This window comes from Podarcis pityusensis (genome assembly GCF_964106645.2).
Source record: "Podarcis pityusensis genome assembly, chromosome: 9".
Lineage (NCBI taxonomy): Eukaryota > Metazoa > Chordata > Lepidosauria > Squamata > Lacertidae > Podarcis > Podarcis pityusensis.
The window spans coordinates 16,321,657-16,337,630 of record NC_138034.1 but is presented as its reverse complement, the minus strand read 5'-3'; the positions used below and the strand labels follow the sequence as shown (position 1 = coordinate 16,337,630).

The following is a 15,974-nucleotide window of genomic DNA, read 5'->3' as shown; positions in this document are numbered from 1 at the left end:
TCCCAGTCAAACAAAGCAATTACAAGATTTCTGAAAGTATTTATTTTGGTAGCTATGTTACTAGTTTATAAAGGAGAGTAAAACTTTTTTTTTTAATCTTACCATAGCACCTCCATGGTCCATCTTAAGCTACAACACACCTAGATGGCAGTTGCTATGCTGCTGGTTAGCAGACTATGCAATCCACCTTAGACCAGGTTGCAACCCTCCAATGGGTCATGATTCACCAATCGAAGACCAAATATTTAGATGGCAAGTACATTAGATCACCAACAGAGCAACCCACTGCTTCAGGTTTCTATGTTTAAAAGACGATGCTTGCCTCACACAGCAATCCTAAATGTCTGTGTTGCAGAATTTATGAGATCTGCAGTTTTCCTACGTGCTAGTATAATGTCATGCTTCATGACGACTAGTGGGACAGCTTTTGAGGGCTGATGAAGTGCCTAAGTAATTAAATTGTGGAGGCAGAGGCCCACAGTTCAAAACTGCTCTCTAAAAAGAACTCACAAGGTGGCCTTAGGCAAGCCACTGGATGCATTCGGACAATCATTTTTCACCTTAATAAGTCAAGATATAAACTCACATGCAACTGCTGCAGTCCTCCCTTTACACAAGTCAGGAAGTCTTAGTAAACTAGTTTCCTTTTGGGTCTGTACTGGAAAACAATGGGTAATGGTTTCTGAACAAATTAGGATATGAAGCCTTGACTTAAAATTGGCTTAATATCCTGGCATGTTTGGAAAACTATAGCAATTCTGGAAGGATTGTGGGTGCCCACCACCGCAACACAGATGTGCGACATCACATGCAAACTTGGCCTACAGCTGATTTTGGGCAATTCCCTCTTCCCACTGCACCCCATCGCTCCTCATCACATGCTCTTCAGAAGGGGCCACTGGCCCTCTAGAGACATTTCTGGAAGCAGGTGAATCCCATTCAGGTTTAGTTCTTCCACTCAATAACCAAGCAATATACTGCAATATACTGCTATTTCTGAGGAGTAGTCTTACTAATCCAAGTTATATTTGCTGTGTACATGAACCTAATTAAGAACCCACCCTCAAAAGATAAAACAGATTGGATTTCTTTTCTAATGTGCATCACTTCAGAGTCATTGACATTAAATTCTATTTTTAATTTAACTGTCTTGTCTCAGGTGTTATGAAAACCGTTTGGATTCCCTCAGAATCTATTTTAATCATCTAGAAATTGCTTTGAATCATCAACAAACATCACCACTTCAATATTCACTTCCTCTAGGTCTTTGGGTTGGCTTCCTGGGGATTTAATTACTTCAGATTAACTTCAGCAAATTCATAAACATTTGTATTGCTTGTACTGACCCGCTTTCTGAGCTTCATTTAATTCTGAACCCACCAACTAATTTCATATTCCTCACATTCCAATATTCTTAAGTATGCTTTGAAGAGATAATCTAATAGCAATTTCAATTACTCATTTCCTCAGGGATGCACCTTTTCAGATTCTGACAACATATTACAAGTAAATCAATATCTAATAGAAGCACAAATCCTTAATTGATTGCAACACTGGTTTGTGTGTGTGTGTGTGTGTGAGAGAGAGAGAGAGAGAGAGAGCGCGCAAATGTATGTGTATACAGTGGTGCCTCGCAAGACGAAATTAATCCGTTCCGCGAGTCTCTTCGTCTTGCGGTTTTTTCGTCTTGCGAAGCACGGCTATTAGCGGCTTAGCGGCTATTAATGGCTTAGCGGCTTTAAGAAAAAGGAAACAAACTCGCAAGAACTCGCAATATGTTTCGTCTTGCGAAGCAAGCCCATAGGGAAATTCGTCTTGCGGAATGACTCAAAAAACGGAAAACTCTTTCGTCTTGCGCGTTTTTCGTCTTGCGAGGCATTTGTCTTGCGAGGCACCACTGTATATGAACTCTCATATTACTGATATAAATCCTGGATTTCCTATATAATATACCATAGCCTGAAATGTGTTATTACGTTTCATGGCAGCAAGAGAAAACCATAAAATATGTTTTAAAACACAGCTTCTTTTTTCATGGCTATTCTTCTTCCACAAGACTTTCCAGAGAGAACAATGTCTCTTCCACGCAGCCCACTCCACCCATTACTTTCTGTTACTGCAGTTCTCTTGTTCCTTAGCTATTTTCTTTTAAAAATCCATGCATGCTCTCATTTTCAATAAAATCTATGTACCAATAACTTTACTAATCATTCATTTTTTCTGGCACCTCAGCATTTTTAAAAGCATGAAACAATATACTAGGATTTTTGCCTGCTTTTCTGCTGAGAAAGATTAATTTGTTGGGTTTATAATAAAGGTTGTTAACCAGAGGACAATAATTAGATGAATACAAATTCTTGCTTGAAAATACTGAAGATGAAATTGCTTCTCAGTTGAAAAAGAAAAGAAATTCTTAAAATAAAAAAATAACCTGATTGAAAGAGAAACGGGGCATTGCAATATCAATTTTGAACAAGCATTTCAGTTTTACCTTGAAGAAATTTAATCCTTTTAAGAATTACTTTAAATCGGATTGATCGCGCATAGCTGCAAATGCAGTTCTTCTAGGACATGGAGTTTTAACAAATAAAGCAAGATGCAGCAAATATTTGTCATGCTTGAGTGGGCAAGCAGCAATCTGGTGGTAAAATGATTACTAAGTAATAGGACAAGGAACAGAACTGAAACTCTATTGCCTGTTCTAGTGGATGTGCTTTGATTATTACTGCTGAATCATGGAGAGAATCTGTCACAAAACCATTTGGATTTAAATCCACATACTTTATACTTTAACTGGTTTATGGACCAAGCTGTGAGGGGGCGAGTTTAACTCTAGCATATGGCTATGGCACCACTTCTCTTATGTGGCAGAGTAAACCAGATTTTGCAGGCCACACAAGATGAATACTGCAACAGAATAATTGTAAGGTAACAGTGATATTTGATTCCCTGGGATGGGGAAGCCCGATCCACTTTCTGTCTCTCAGGGGGGAACTGAGGCCTCAAGAGAAGACTTGATGAGCCATCAAAGATCAAGAACTGCAGACAGAGTTTTCATATCCCATATAGCATGTACAAATACTATGTTTCTGTGCACTCTGGTTTCTGTCACGGTGTTCTGTTGCGCCAGAAGCAGTTTAGTCATGCTGGCCACATGACCCGGAAAGCTGTCTGTGGACAAACGCCGGCTCCCTCAGCCTGAAAGTGAGATAAGCACCGCAACCTCATTGTCGCCTTTGACTGGACTTAACCGTCCAGGGGTCCTTTACCTTACAAACACAATGCTTTTTAATACAGACAGGTCACACATTTCAGATGAGAAGCACCAAGCAATCAACCACCATATAATATGCCTTATTGGCCTATGTACATACACACAAGAATCAGCCTATATTTGATGGAACTATTCCTCTTGCCATCCTTTTAGGGCCAAACCAAGCATTAATTACAACATAGCTGAGTCTAGTTTTGGCCCAGTGACATATTTTTCCTCATAAAGGATCTTTGGGAAAAGGGTGACTTGCAATAGAGGGATGGCAATGGAAGGGAGTAATTAGCTCATTTCCTGGCAACATATTTCCTTTGAAAGCTTTTCCCATGAATTTTTCCTAGCCCTGTGTTTATTTGCAAACACGGGTCTGAATCTCTGCAGAAAGAAAAGTGGCTGGGAGAGCAGGGGTTTCAGGGGAAACATGCTAGCAAGAAGTCTTAAGGAGTTGCCAGACTGATGTTATATTTATCTCGGTTATCATTTTTACTTTGTCCCAAAAAGGAAGGGGGAGAAGTGTATTACAGTACCTGCTGATGTCAAGGGCTTATTTATACCTTTTAGATATCAAATCAATTACTTTAAAATATTTTCTATATTCATGGTTTGGATACTTAACAACTGTAGCAGAAGCTGTTGAAAGCAGAGATTTGCCCCATGACCCCCAGGTTGTCCATCCACTCCCTTTAGGAGATGAATCCGTGTCCTGCAGAAAGATATGTTAAGGATACTGTCAGCACAATTTGTATTTTTCCAATATAGATACTTCCATTTTTAGAAAAAGAATAATGGGGGTGGTATGTCCCCCACTCACCTTAATTAGGCTGGTTCACACATGATGCTAGGCTAGAGACAGAAATAAACCAGGGCTTACCATGAACAAACAGCATGCAGGTGCACACTGTTCAATTGTGTCTTTCTGGTGCCAAGAAAACAAACCCAAAGGCCAGGCTTAGTGTTATGTTCAAGCCAGCTCTCATAGTCTGTTCCTCCCAAACCATGAACATTGATTCTTCATTTTTGAATGGAACTATCACATGCTTAATGCAGCATGTCCTTCTGGAAAAGAACAGCTTTAGGATGTTGGCCTACAATGAGTGTCTTTTAACTGATTCAATAACCAAGGTTGCATTAGAACAGTGGTTTTCTAATTGGGTTCCAGAAAATTTTGGGGTTCCTTGGAAGTTTGTGGGTTTCCTAATGGCAGGATAAGCAGTGACAGACAACCTTCACTGAAGGACCACTTGCCTGCCATTAACATTTGCCTCCAGAATGTACAGCTGCAGAAGAGTGTGAGGTATGTAAAGGTAAAGGGACCCCTGACCATTAGGTCTAGCCGGGCTCAGAGCGACTAACTACAGTAAAATAATACAGCATTCTAAAAGCAATTCATTATAAAATCAGTTCAAATCAAATTAATGGCAACCATTGGGCTAGAGTTCTGTGAGGATTACCAAAGGAGGGGGTCAGACTGTGCCCTGGCCAAAGGCCTGGTGGAACAGCTCTGTCTTGCAGGCCCTGTGGAAAGATGTCAAGTCCCGCAGGGCCCTAGTCTCTTGTGACAGAGCGTTCCACCAGATAGGGGCCACAGTCGAAAAAGCCCTGGCTCTGGTTGAGGCCAGCCTAACCTCTCTGTGGCCCAGGACCTCCAAAATGTTTTTGTTTGAAGACTGTAAGGTCCTCCGTGGGACATACCAGGAGAGGCGGAGTAAGTTGGAGTTAAAGGTAAAGGTAAAGGGACCCCTGACCATTAGGTCCAGTCATGACCGACTCTGGGGTTGCGGCGCTCGTCTCGCTTTACTGGCCGAGGGAGCCGGCATACAGCTTCCGGGTCATGTGGCCAGCATGACTAAGCTGCTTCTGGCAAACCAGAGCAGCACATGGAAACGCCGTTTACCTTCCCGCCGGAGCGGTACCTATTTATCTACTTGCACTTTGACTTGCTTTTGAACTGCTAGGTTGGCAGGAGCAGGGACCGAGCAACGGGAGCTCACCCCGTTGCGGAGATTCGAACCGCCAACTTTCTGATCGGCAAGCCCTAGACTCTGTGGTTTAACCCACAGTGCCAGCTGCGTCCCTTGTGAGGTATGTAGTAAGGCATAAATTCTGTTGACATAGCATGGTGGTGAGGCTCAACAGGCCTGGCTCATGCTCTTCAGCAGCTACAAGCGATGCTGAACACATTCCTTAGTATCCCCTGCAGCGCACAGGGGTTCTAAGCAAATCAAAACAGAAAGGGTACTGTGAAGTTAGGAAGCGTAACTGCACCAGAGTATTACGGAAGCTAAAAATCCTAGAGTGCTTTTAGATCTTTTCCCACATTTTAAGTATGCCAGCCTTAACAGGGACCAGGTGCTTTGGCTGAAACAAAACTGGAATGCTGGGTGGCAGGTGGGAAGGGAAGTTATTTATATGTATGATTCTCACTGTCAGATGGAGTGAATGAATAATCTCCTCTTGCAGGCTTTGGTTTATATCCCTTTCACCTGAAATCAATCAAGCATCTTTTCAGCTTACACGAAGAATTAGCTGAATGCAATCTGATTGAAAATTGATTAAATTCTACTGACTGGAGAAAAAGCAGCTATTGCTGCTATAGTTTTATTATTTATTATAGGCACACAAGCAATAATGATGTTGCTGCCAGTTCTATGCTTCCATCTACAGACATACTCTTAACTTTTGTGAAACTTTAGCACCAAGGAAAGTTCAATCATACATGAAGTTTAGCTTTTCCCTTTCAGCTTTTGACCATTCTGGGCTCTCAGTGTAGTGTACTGTACATTGCTTATTCTTGGTTTGCCAGAGGCAAGCTAGCTATCTTAGGATGTTTTATCTTCCCTAAAAAAATCCGAATTACTGCCTCTCTGGAATCTCTTACTACAGGCAAGATAGTCCCTAAACATGCTGAAACATGGCAGGAAGGAAGCCAACATGGTTTTGTTCCAGGAGCACAACAGAACTCTGCCTTTGCTGCCCCACCAACTGCTGCTGACTTGGAACGCTGATAACCAAAGACAGAAACTATTGTGCATTCCCAAACATATCTTCACAGAAACCAAGGGCATACAGTAACCCACACATGGAAGAATGCAAGAATATTATGCAAACACACATTACAGGGACAAAAGCATAGTCTGTTGTTTCTGTTTGAACTGATTTTTATATAATGCCAACCACAGTAATCGATGGCAATGCACATTCCTTTAGCATGCTATATGGGAGTGCACAACTAACAACAGCAGCCGGAAGAAGGGCTGGCAAGGCACATTAAGAAGGATTGGTTACTAGGAGAACAAGGCAACCCCACTTGTGTTACCCTGTTCCTGAAAATGGCAGCCCTGAGTCACTGTCTCCCACCTGTCTCTATAACCAGCAACTGTGTGTATGGTCATCTAGGGACTATGCATCACTGTTCTAATTATGACACATCTTTGTATACTGCATAACAAAATAAATAAGAGATTTTTAAAAATCTTACTGGGCCATTATTTTTGTTCAGTTCTTCAGATCCAGGTTCTGGTTCAAGGCTCACAGATTCACTGCAATCGGTCGGAACATCTGTAGTTATGCCTCCGCTGGAATGTTCCACATTTGAAGGATGCCCTGAAGACATCTGGTCGCCTTCCTGTTTGTTGCTAGAGCTTTCAGAATGTTGCCTCTTATCATCTTGTATTTGTTCTGTCTTTTCATTCTGCATTGCTCTCTCAGAAGCTGAAACATTGCTGCCATGTTCCAATATTTTCTCTTGCGTAAACACTTCACTTCCGTCACCTGACATTTTTAAAAGAAAATTCTGCAGGAAAAGAAATCAACATGCTTGTAATACAATTTTGTGATTATATGAAAACTTTAAAAAAAAATTCTCCTATTTGAACATATTTGTGTCTCCTATCATCTAGACCAGGATGAAGGCATGGCTAAAAGGGACTCAGAAAGATTTGCCTCCAAATTGGCACCAGCTGCAATGCCCCCTTACAACGTGCTTCAGCAGATTTTGAAGCTTTGCATAAGGTAGAATTCTACTCCTGTGCATTATGTGTGGTGAGGTCAATCCTGCTTGGTCTGGGTACACAACATTGCTGTGAAGGAAAGTCTCTTGTGCGCCTGAACCTGCTCAATTTGGCTGAGCTTTGACGTCCCAAAGTTGGGACTTTAAAGCACCATGCAGATAGCAATGTGCTTCTAAAATGAAGGTTCCCTCCTTTATTTCAGCAATTGTTTCAATGGAACACCCTTCAAATTACCGTACTTTTCCGTCTATAAGACGCCCCCATGTATAGGACGTGCCCTATTTTGGGGGAGTCAAATTTAAGAAAATGGGGGGAGATGGCACAGAGTTGTTGAGGTTTTTTGGGGGGGATTACCCAGGGTTGAGCTTTGCCGAAAATCATTCACCAACACTCATTGCTAAATCTGCCTCCTGTCTGTCCCATTGCCAATCGCCTGCCCAATTGCCAGAATGTCAGCCAATCAACACCACCCATTGACGCAGCAACCAATAACACGCACAATAGCAGCTGACATCCACGGCAGCAACCAATCAAACGTCCACCCTATGCATTACCCATGTATAAGACGACCCCCACTTTTTAGCATGATTTTTAAAGAAAAAAGCATAGTCTTATACATGGAAAAGTACACTAATCTTTTTTTGTTTTAATTATAAAGCACTTACACGGTGGTGCAAAGGCTTCCACGGCTCTTCTTTTCAAGAACAATTTGCAGCTGCTTGGAGCAGCTAGAAGCATGGTGCTTGCTGCACTCATTGAAACATTTTGAATGGGGGCAGGAGACCTTGAAAGCAGCAGTACATATTGGGTTATTGGGTTGTTCTTGTTTTTATTTTGATTATGTATTTTGCATTTTATATTGTGATTTTATCCTGTGAACCGCCCTGAGACCTGCAAGTATAGGGTAGTGTACAAATTTGAAGAAGAAGAAGAAGAAGAAGAAGAAGAAGAAGAAGAAGAAGAAGAAGTGACTCCTTCCTGGATAATAGTATAGAAAAAAATATGGCTGTCCCAATTTACCTATAGGGCCAGCCATCTTTTATTCTATATACTGTCCCTGTAAGGCTGCTGTATTATCATAATAAGGAAAAAATCAAAGCCACTTGGCAGAATTTGGCTCATTCAAGTAAACTGACCTAAAATGTAGAACTCTTTGACATTGCAATGTCTGACTTTTGATTTATTACAGACTTTTTTTTTAGATTTCTTTTACCATCAATATGGTTTGACAGCCCCTAACAGCCACTCACAACATAATAAATTAAAGTTACATCAATAAGCTACATATCTTATCATGCACCTGCCCAAGTGGACTTGAGTCCATGAAAGTTTATGCCATAATAAATCTCTTGTCTTTAAAGTGCTACGATACTTTTTATTTTGTTTAGTTTTTGCAACCCTCTGAAATATCTTATGCCATAACGCAAACAGCAAAATAACAAACCAAACTATATTTACAGGTAATTAGTTCCAACCAGATGTGTGATGGGTAGTCACATTTGTTGGTTCACATGACTGCTCTATACAGTGTTTGCGTGTGTCCATGTACATGAAACACATTTTACAACAAAGATACATTTTACAACAGAAAGTGTATGCAGGTAATGCAAACTGAACCCTCCTTCCTGTCCAACTTAGCTTCCCACACTACAAATAACTGGTACCTATTCTAGAAGTGAGCTGTCTTTGGGGGGGAAGTGTCAGAAGCCATTCAGCTTCTGCTGTTAAAATGATAAATCCCTTCCCTGTGTTATACATGAATGGGATAGACACATGAATAAACAAGCATGGCTGTTCATGTTATGTCTAGTTTGCCGCCCAGTTTACCTTTATGCTATGAACAGGTATAAATTAAACAAGCCTATGCCTGGGATTAGACTGACATCTGCTGAGAGCGAACGCCTTAACGCAGTGTTCTTCAATACTTAATCCACACTTCAAAAGGAATGGCCGATTCACACATTACAAGAAAGAAGTGTGCATTTCACAGACATGCACACGTGGCAGGGAGCACAGGCCAGTCACCAGTGCCTTGTTGTGCATACACACACACAAACAAACACCTTTTACATCAGTGGATACAGACTCATCAAATTGTAGAGTTGGAAAGGACCCTAAGGGCCATCTAGTCCAACCCCTAGCAATGCAGGAAGCACACTTTTCTACCTCTCATGGGCACAGCCAGGATTTATTTTAGTGGAGGGATAGGAAGCCAGGATGGTGTGGGAGCAGGACACCCTGTCACCTGTCTAGCAGATCTGGAAGGAACTGCCTCCGCAACAGTTGTTTTAAATTACTTTATTTGGACCCCAAATGCTCAGGAAAAAATCTTCCTACAATTTCTACTTTTAGTTATGTATTTTTATTTATTTACTTGATGGGAAGGCGACAGCCCCACTGCCCTCTTGCCCGTTCCCCTTTTGTGTGCGCACAGCATCTATTTTCCCAGGGAGGCGCCACCGAAAGGCGTCCTCGGGATGGCACACAGGGTCTGCCTTCCTTAAAACAAACCGATTTGCAAGCGGTTCTCGCGAATCGCTTTAGGGGAAGCCTCCCACGCCTCCATCCATCCAACGGTTGCTGCCCTTTGGAGATCTCTCTCCTAAGTGGGCCCATATAAACCCGTGGCTGGAGACGACAGAGAGCCCCCCGTACCCACCCTTCCCCTTCCCCGGGACAAAGGCTTGAGTTATGGTTGCGGCGAGTTTCACTGCTCCCGCTTGCAAACTTCTCGGTGGCTGAAGATTACGCTGGGCTCTTCCTCGCCCATCAATACTGAACACCATCGCCAAGGGAAAGGAAGGAAACTTTTCGGCGCGAGGAGCGCTTCAAAAGTCCCCTAGTCGCCGAGGGGAGCATAAGACAAGGAGGAGAAGCCGCGTCGCCTCTTACCGCTGAGCCGCTGTCTGCTTGGCGCGCCCCGGGCGCCTTCCGCTCTCCGCCCGGCCACGTCGGCACAGGCCGGGAGAGGGAGAAGAGCCGAGGGGCGGGAGCGGAGGGCCGGGCCGGGGGGCAGAGCTTTCTCCGGCCTGGTCCTCCCACCGCCAGGCTTGCGGCTCGTCCGGAGGAGCAGGGCGGCGCGACACGAAGCGGGTACCGCCTGCCGGCGGGCTCGGATTTTACCCTGCTCGGAAGAGGGAGGGAAGCCCGGACTATGCCCTCTGGCGCGAGGAACGGAGCAGGCAGAGAAAGCTGCCCGCTGGCGTCTCAGTTTGGAGGCAATTCCCAAACTTTTCGCTTCTTTCCCTACTCTGCCTTCTTCCAAACGGCAACAAGGCTCGCTGTGAAGCTCTGGGCAGCTTTTGGCTATGTCCTCCAACATTTCTCAGATGAAAACAGGGACTTCCTATTCCATCATCATCATCATCGTTATTATTTATACCCCACCCATCTGACTGGGTTGCCCCAGCCACTCTGGGCGACTTCCAACAGATATAAAAACATAACAAAACATTTTACTTTTTTTTTAAACTTCCCTATACAGGGCTGCCATCAGATGCCTTCTAAAGTTTGCATAGTTTATTTATCTCCTTGGCTCTGCGGTCACATAATTCCATACCCTTCAACATTTCTCCGATGAAAATAGGGACGTCCTAAGGAAAAGTGGGACATTCCCGGATCAAATCAGAAACTGGGATGCAGAGGTTTTCTAGACAAATAGGTGCCAGCACTCATCAGTTGTTACAGTAAGTGCCACACTTTTTAACAACAACAACAACAATTTATTATTTATACCCCACCCATCTGGCTGAGTTTCCCCAGCCACTCTGGGCGGCTTCCAACAAAACAGTAAAATACAATAACCTATTAAACATTAAAAGCTTCCCTAAACAGGGCTGCCTTCAGATGTCTTTTAAAAGTTTGGTAGTTATTTTTCTCTTTGACATCTGGTGGGAGGGCGTTCCACAGGGCGGGTGGCACTACTGAGAAGGCCCTCTGCCTGGTTCCCTGTAAGAGGTGCTGGTACTGCGTACCCTTGACTACCCCCTGAAAAAAAAAAAAAAAAGAAAGGACTGCTGGGACAGCTTTTGTAAATTTGGAGCTGTCCCTGGAAAATAGGCACCTTTGGAGGGTCTGTTGGCGACAGTGCAGGGATGGCGGGGTGAGGGGGTATATTTTCAGCATCTCATATGGCACTGCCCTAAGAATGTTTCTTCAATAAGTGAATTCCTCATAAGTTTTGAGGGGCTTGGGCTTTAGTCCTATATATGCATACCTCATGGGACTTGCCACAGAGTGGACTGCTGGCCAGAGATATTTTGGCACCTGTAGCAGACCTCCAAATGGCATCTCCCTCTTCTCCAGGGAAGAAGGGGTGAGGGAAGATCTACATCAGGAATGAGGGGGGAATAAAGATCTGCATCGGGATCTGCTGTCCCTGTGGATCCTGTTGCTTGAGGTGGTGGCCTCACCTTGCCCCATGGGTGGACTGGTGCTAGCTGAGTATAAGGATTGCACAGTGACTCTCCACCTCCTACCCTGCTTGGTTCTGTATAACTGATAACTTTTGATTTCTTGAGACACTTAAATGTTTAGAAATGGGGTTTTAGAGATGGGACGTGCACATTTACTCCCTTGAAAAGTACATTGCATTCAAGGAGGAAAGTTGATGACCGAAGCTTTTTACTCCTTCCTCTTCTATGTGGCTTTGTACTTAATCTGACTTTTACCCAAATCACTTAGAAAAGTGAAAGATGAGTGGCGCTTCCCACCTCCGTATCTTGAGTGGGGGATGTCAGGGGACAGGAGAAAGAAGTGACCCAAAGGGATGATGTCCATGGAACTCAGAAATCCAAATGTATCATGGTTGTAAAATGCTTTGTGACTCCTGCCTCAGCTTAAATTCTCCATCTCCCTCCAAAATACTATAAGGTTAGCTATCAGGGTCTGAGCCAGGCCATTCCTCTTCCTCTTCCCTGCCCCCGCTTTCCTTTTTAACTGATGCTCAGCCGCCCTCATCTTCTGTGTCTCTTCCCCAGAACCATACTCATTTTGTTTGTTTGTTTTTTAATTCACAGTCTAATATTTTCTTTCTCCAAAGCTGGGGAATCACTCATGCAATAAGAAGCCCTTAATTGTCTGTGGTGGTGGCCCCATTTCACTGTCCTACTGATCACAGGACCACCCTATTTAGTTTTGGGAGAAGTGGGGGAATGCCCCCAAATGTTGCAGTGAACTGCTGGATAGCTACATGATGGTCCTGTTCAGGACTCCAGCCAGCATCAGGAACATTGCAGTACTACTGGTTCAGGTTTAACAGGGGGTGTAAGAAGACATTTTATTATTTATTTATTTATTATTCACTCCTGAAATCTTCCATGGACAATTTACAAGTGCTCCACAGTTAATATTGTTAATACTAATTTAATATAACTGTCTTCCACCTTGTCCTATAATTAACCAAATAGCACCACCTCTGGGTCTTAGGGAAGAATAAATCCAGTTTATGTTTGTTACCAAATGAAGCACTTTTCCTGATTATAAACAGTGTTAGGTCAGGACATCACAGGTCTTGGACTAGGGTCTCAGGCCAAAACACCCAGATGGCCTGCTGTTGGCACCACCAGGGCAGCTCATAGGCACAAGGAGCTCCCAGCTTGATCTCTCTTGCACTGCAGGAATGCTGCTGTAATGGTGAAATACTACTATGACTCTGTCAGCCCAGCAAAACCAAGTGACCTAAGAAACAAATAGGAACTTGGTTTATCCTACAGAACCTAACCCAGCTGGAAAACACTTGGAGTGTCACTCTTTCAACTTCTTCCTTTAGCTCTAATTAATTTTCAAGGGAGGAAAAGGTAACTATGCTCACCACCTTATGCTCAAGAGGGCACTATGGTGTGTGTGTGTGCTTAAAGGCTTTGTGGATACCAGGAGAAGACCTCAGTGCAGCCATTGTACCCATGGGTGTCATATTGGCGACTTGTATTTTTTATGTAAATAATCTCATAATCATGTTTACATACCCATTCTTTATCAAACATGTTAACACCCATGCTTTCCTTTCTTTTCCCTTGATTTTTTTACTTATAATTCCAAATTGCCATTTTTTCAATAGAGATGTAAAACATTTCTGCGCATTTTACTGTCTTCTGTTAATTGCAGACTAATTCCAACCTAGTAAGATGTGATATTGTTATATTTCTGTACATTTGAAGAAACTAGTGCCTTTCAAATACAGAAAAAGGGATTGGTTATATATTCATCATCGTTATCACCATCTATTAATTTATACATTTCCTTTTACATGTGCGTCTTAATGTGATTTACAAACATACCATCAAACAGCTAAAAATAGTTTGGAAAATAACTACTAAGGATAGGTTTAAAAACAATACAGAATGAACAGCTAAGGCAAATAACTTTTCGTACTCCTGAAAAAGCTTGTTGAAACAAAAATGTCTTCCATCATTTTCAGAAAGTAACGCTAGGGAGGGGCTGTCATATCTCAGATGGAATGCTGTTCTACAAAATGGGCAGCCATGCTGAAAACCCTGTTCTGAGTTGCTATTGAGAGGACCTCTCGTATTTTAGAAATTCTCCTGCAAATCAGTGACCTGCTGGGTCTATAAGGGATAAGGGCAGTATCTCAAGTAACTTAGTCCCAAACTCTATAGGGTCATGCATGTTAGTATTATGAGTTTGTGAGTGCCTTGACTCCCCTAAATTACTGGGTCTAGTGAGTGTCGGAGTTTAAGTAATGCTTAGAGTATTAAGATGGGCTGTAGAGGCTGAATTTAGCAGTGTCAAAATACAGACCAAACCAGTTTTTCCATGCCCATGAAGTTGCCTAGGAGAAGAGCCATCAAGAAGAACAAAATGAAGGTAATGAGCTATTAACAAAGCGAATACTATATACTGGACAGCTGAGAGATAGTTAGCAGAGAAAAAGCAGAATGGAGTTTTTAGGATTGCAGTTGCCTGGGTTGTGAGCTAGAGAGAAAAAGTGTCAGTCTGTTAAACACAGCAAGCTAAGCAGAGAGACAAAGAGCCACATTTTATTTCTTTTTGAATCCAAGACTGCAGCAATGGGAGGAACAAGACCCTCTTGGAGTGTAATGCTTTGAACCTGCCAATCATAGGGTCACGTTGTATAGATGTATAAATATCCCATGTATCATAAAGATACCCGTTGTGCCTCATTTTCAAAGGAAACACAAAACACCGGGATCCTGGGAATCTCACATTGGGGGGAGATTTGGGGATTTATAACAGTATCAAAACCTTAACCCAGCAGCAAATTGGCAGCCAATGCAAATCCCTCAAACAAGATGTTGCATGCTGGAGGTGGTTTACTCCCCCAAGCAACTTAGCCACCAGGTGCTGCTCTAGCTGCAGCCTCCAGACCAACCTCAAAGGCACATTGAGTGCATGCTGGTAATCCAGCCTTGAAGTTACCAGTGCTGTGAACAAGCTATTTGTTGTTGTTTTTGTTTAGTCGTTTAGTCGTGTCCGACTCTTCGTGACCCCATGGACCAGAGCACACCAGGCACTCTTGTCTTCCACTGCCTCCCGCAGTTTGGTCAAACTCATGCTGGTAGCTTCGAGAACACTATCCAACGATCTCGTCCTCTGTCGTCCCCTTCTCCTTGTGCCCTCCATCTTTCCCAACATCAGGGTCTTTTCCAGGGAGTCTTCTCTTCTCATGAGGTGGCCAAAGTATTGGAGCCTCAGCTTCACGATCTGTCCTTCCAGTGAGCACTCAGGGCTGATTTCCTTGAGAATGGATAGGTTTGATCTTCTTTCAGTCCATGGGACTCTCAAGAGTCTCCTCCAGCACCATAATTCAAAAGCATCAATTCTTCGGCGATCAGCCTTCTTTATGGTCCAGCTCTCACTTCCATACATCACTACTGGGAAAACCATAGCTTTTACTTTGTTGGCAAGGTGATGTCTCTACTTTTTAAGATGCTGTCTAGGTTTGTCATTGCTTTCCTCCCAAGAAGCAGGCGTCTTTTAATTTCGTGGCTGCTGTCACCATCTGCAGTGATCATGGAGCCCAAGAAAGTAAAATCTCTCACTGCCTCCATTTCTTCCCCTTCTATTTGCCAGGAGCTGATGGGACCAGTGGCCATGATCTTTGTTTTTTGATGTTGAGCTTCAGACCATATTTTGCGCTCATACCAATCCAGAAATGGCTGTAGCTTTTTTATCTGCCAAAACTGGTAAAAGGCACTCCTGGCACTCCACAGGAGATGCAGTCTAACATCTAGAGGGCATCAGGTTGGCAAAGGTTGCTGTTCAATCTCTCCCACTCTTATCCATGATCCAGTCTCCATCACTCTTATCACCACTGCCACCTGTGGGGATGGGGTTATCTCTCAAGCAAGCACCTCAAACAAGGGAGGAATAGACTATTCTTTGAGCCAGACTGATTCCTGCTCTTAAGGAGCGTCGGATGTTTCTCAAAAGCAAGAATGAACGCAGCCTTCTCAGTAAGTAGCATATTTCAAAATAAACAAAAGGGTGTTTAAAAAGAACTGCTATGAATTGAAACCGGGAATGCCATTTGAACAGGCAACACTGTCTTGTCCAAAGTCCGTTTCGGGGACCTAATGTGGCCCGCCGGTTGGTTTAACCCAGCCCCTGTGGCAGTTTATTTCCTGGGGTAAAATAACTTTGGGGTAAAATAATTTTAAAAAGCTCAACAACTTCAATCCTTTTTTTAGGTTAACAACTTTGGTTGGCCCTCA

At 43.1% G+C, this 15,974-nt stretch overlaps 1 protein-coding gene across 7 annotated transcripts in view; it reads right to left on the bottom strand.

Moving 5' to 3' along the window:
• Positions 1-15,974, bottom strand: part of FAM114A1 (family with sequence similarity 114 member A1) — a 50,491-nt gene that overhangs the window by 22,085 nt on the left and 12,432 nt on the right. For 3 of the 7 annotated variants that reach the window (XM_081020030.1, XM_081020036.1, XM_081020032.1), the window contains exons 3-5: positions 7,947-8,065; positions 6,750-7,064; positions 3,888-3,974 (exon numbers count right to left, since the gene is read on the bottom strand). In XM_081020030.1, the coding sequence (XP_080876156.1) occupies positions 3,888-3,974; positions 6,750-7,049 (387 nt within the window). In that variant the 5' untranslated portion in view covers positions 7,050-7,064; positions 7,947-8,065. Of the gene's footprint in view, positions 1-3,887; positions 3,975-6,749; positions 7,065-7,946; positions 8,066-10,173; positions 10,301-15,974 lie in introns of those variants that run through there. The other 4 variants (XM_081020033.1, XM_081020035.1, XM_081020031.1 and 1 more) reach the window with 3 other exon arrangements.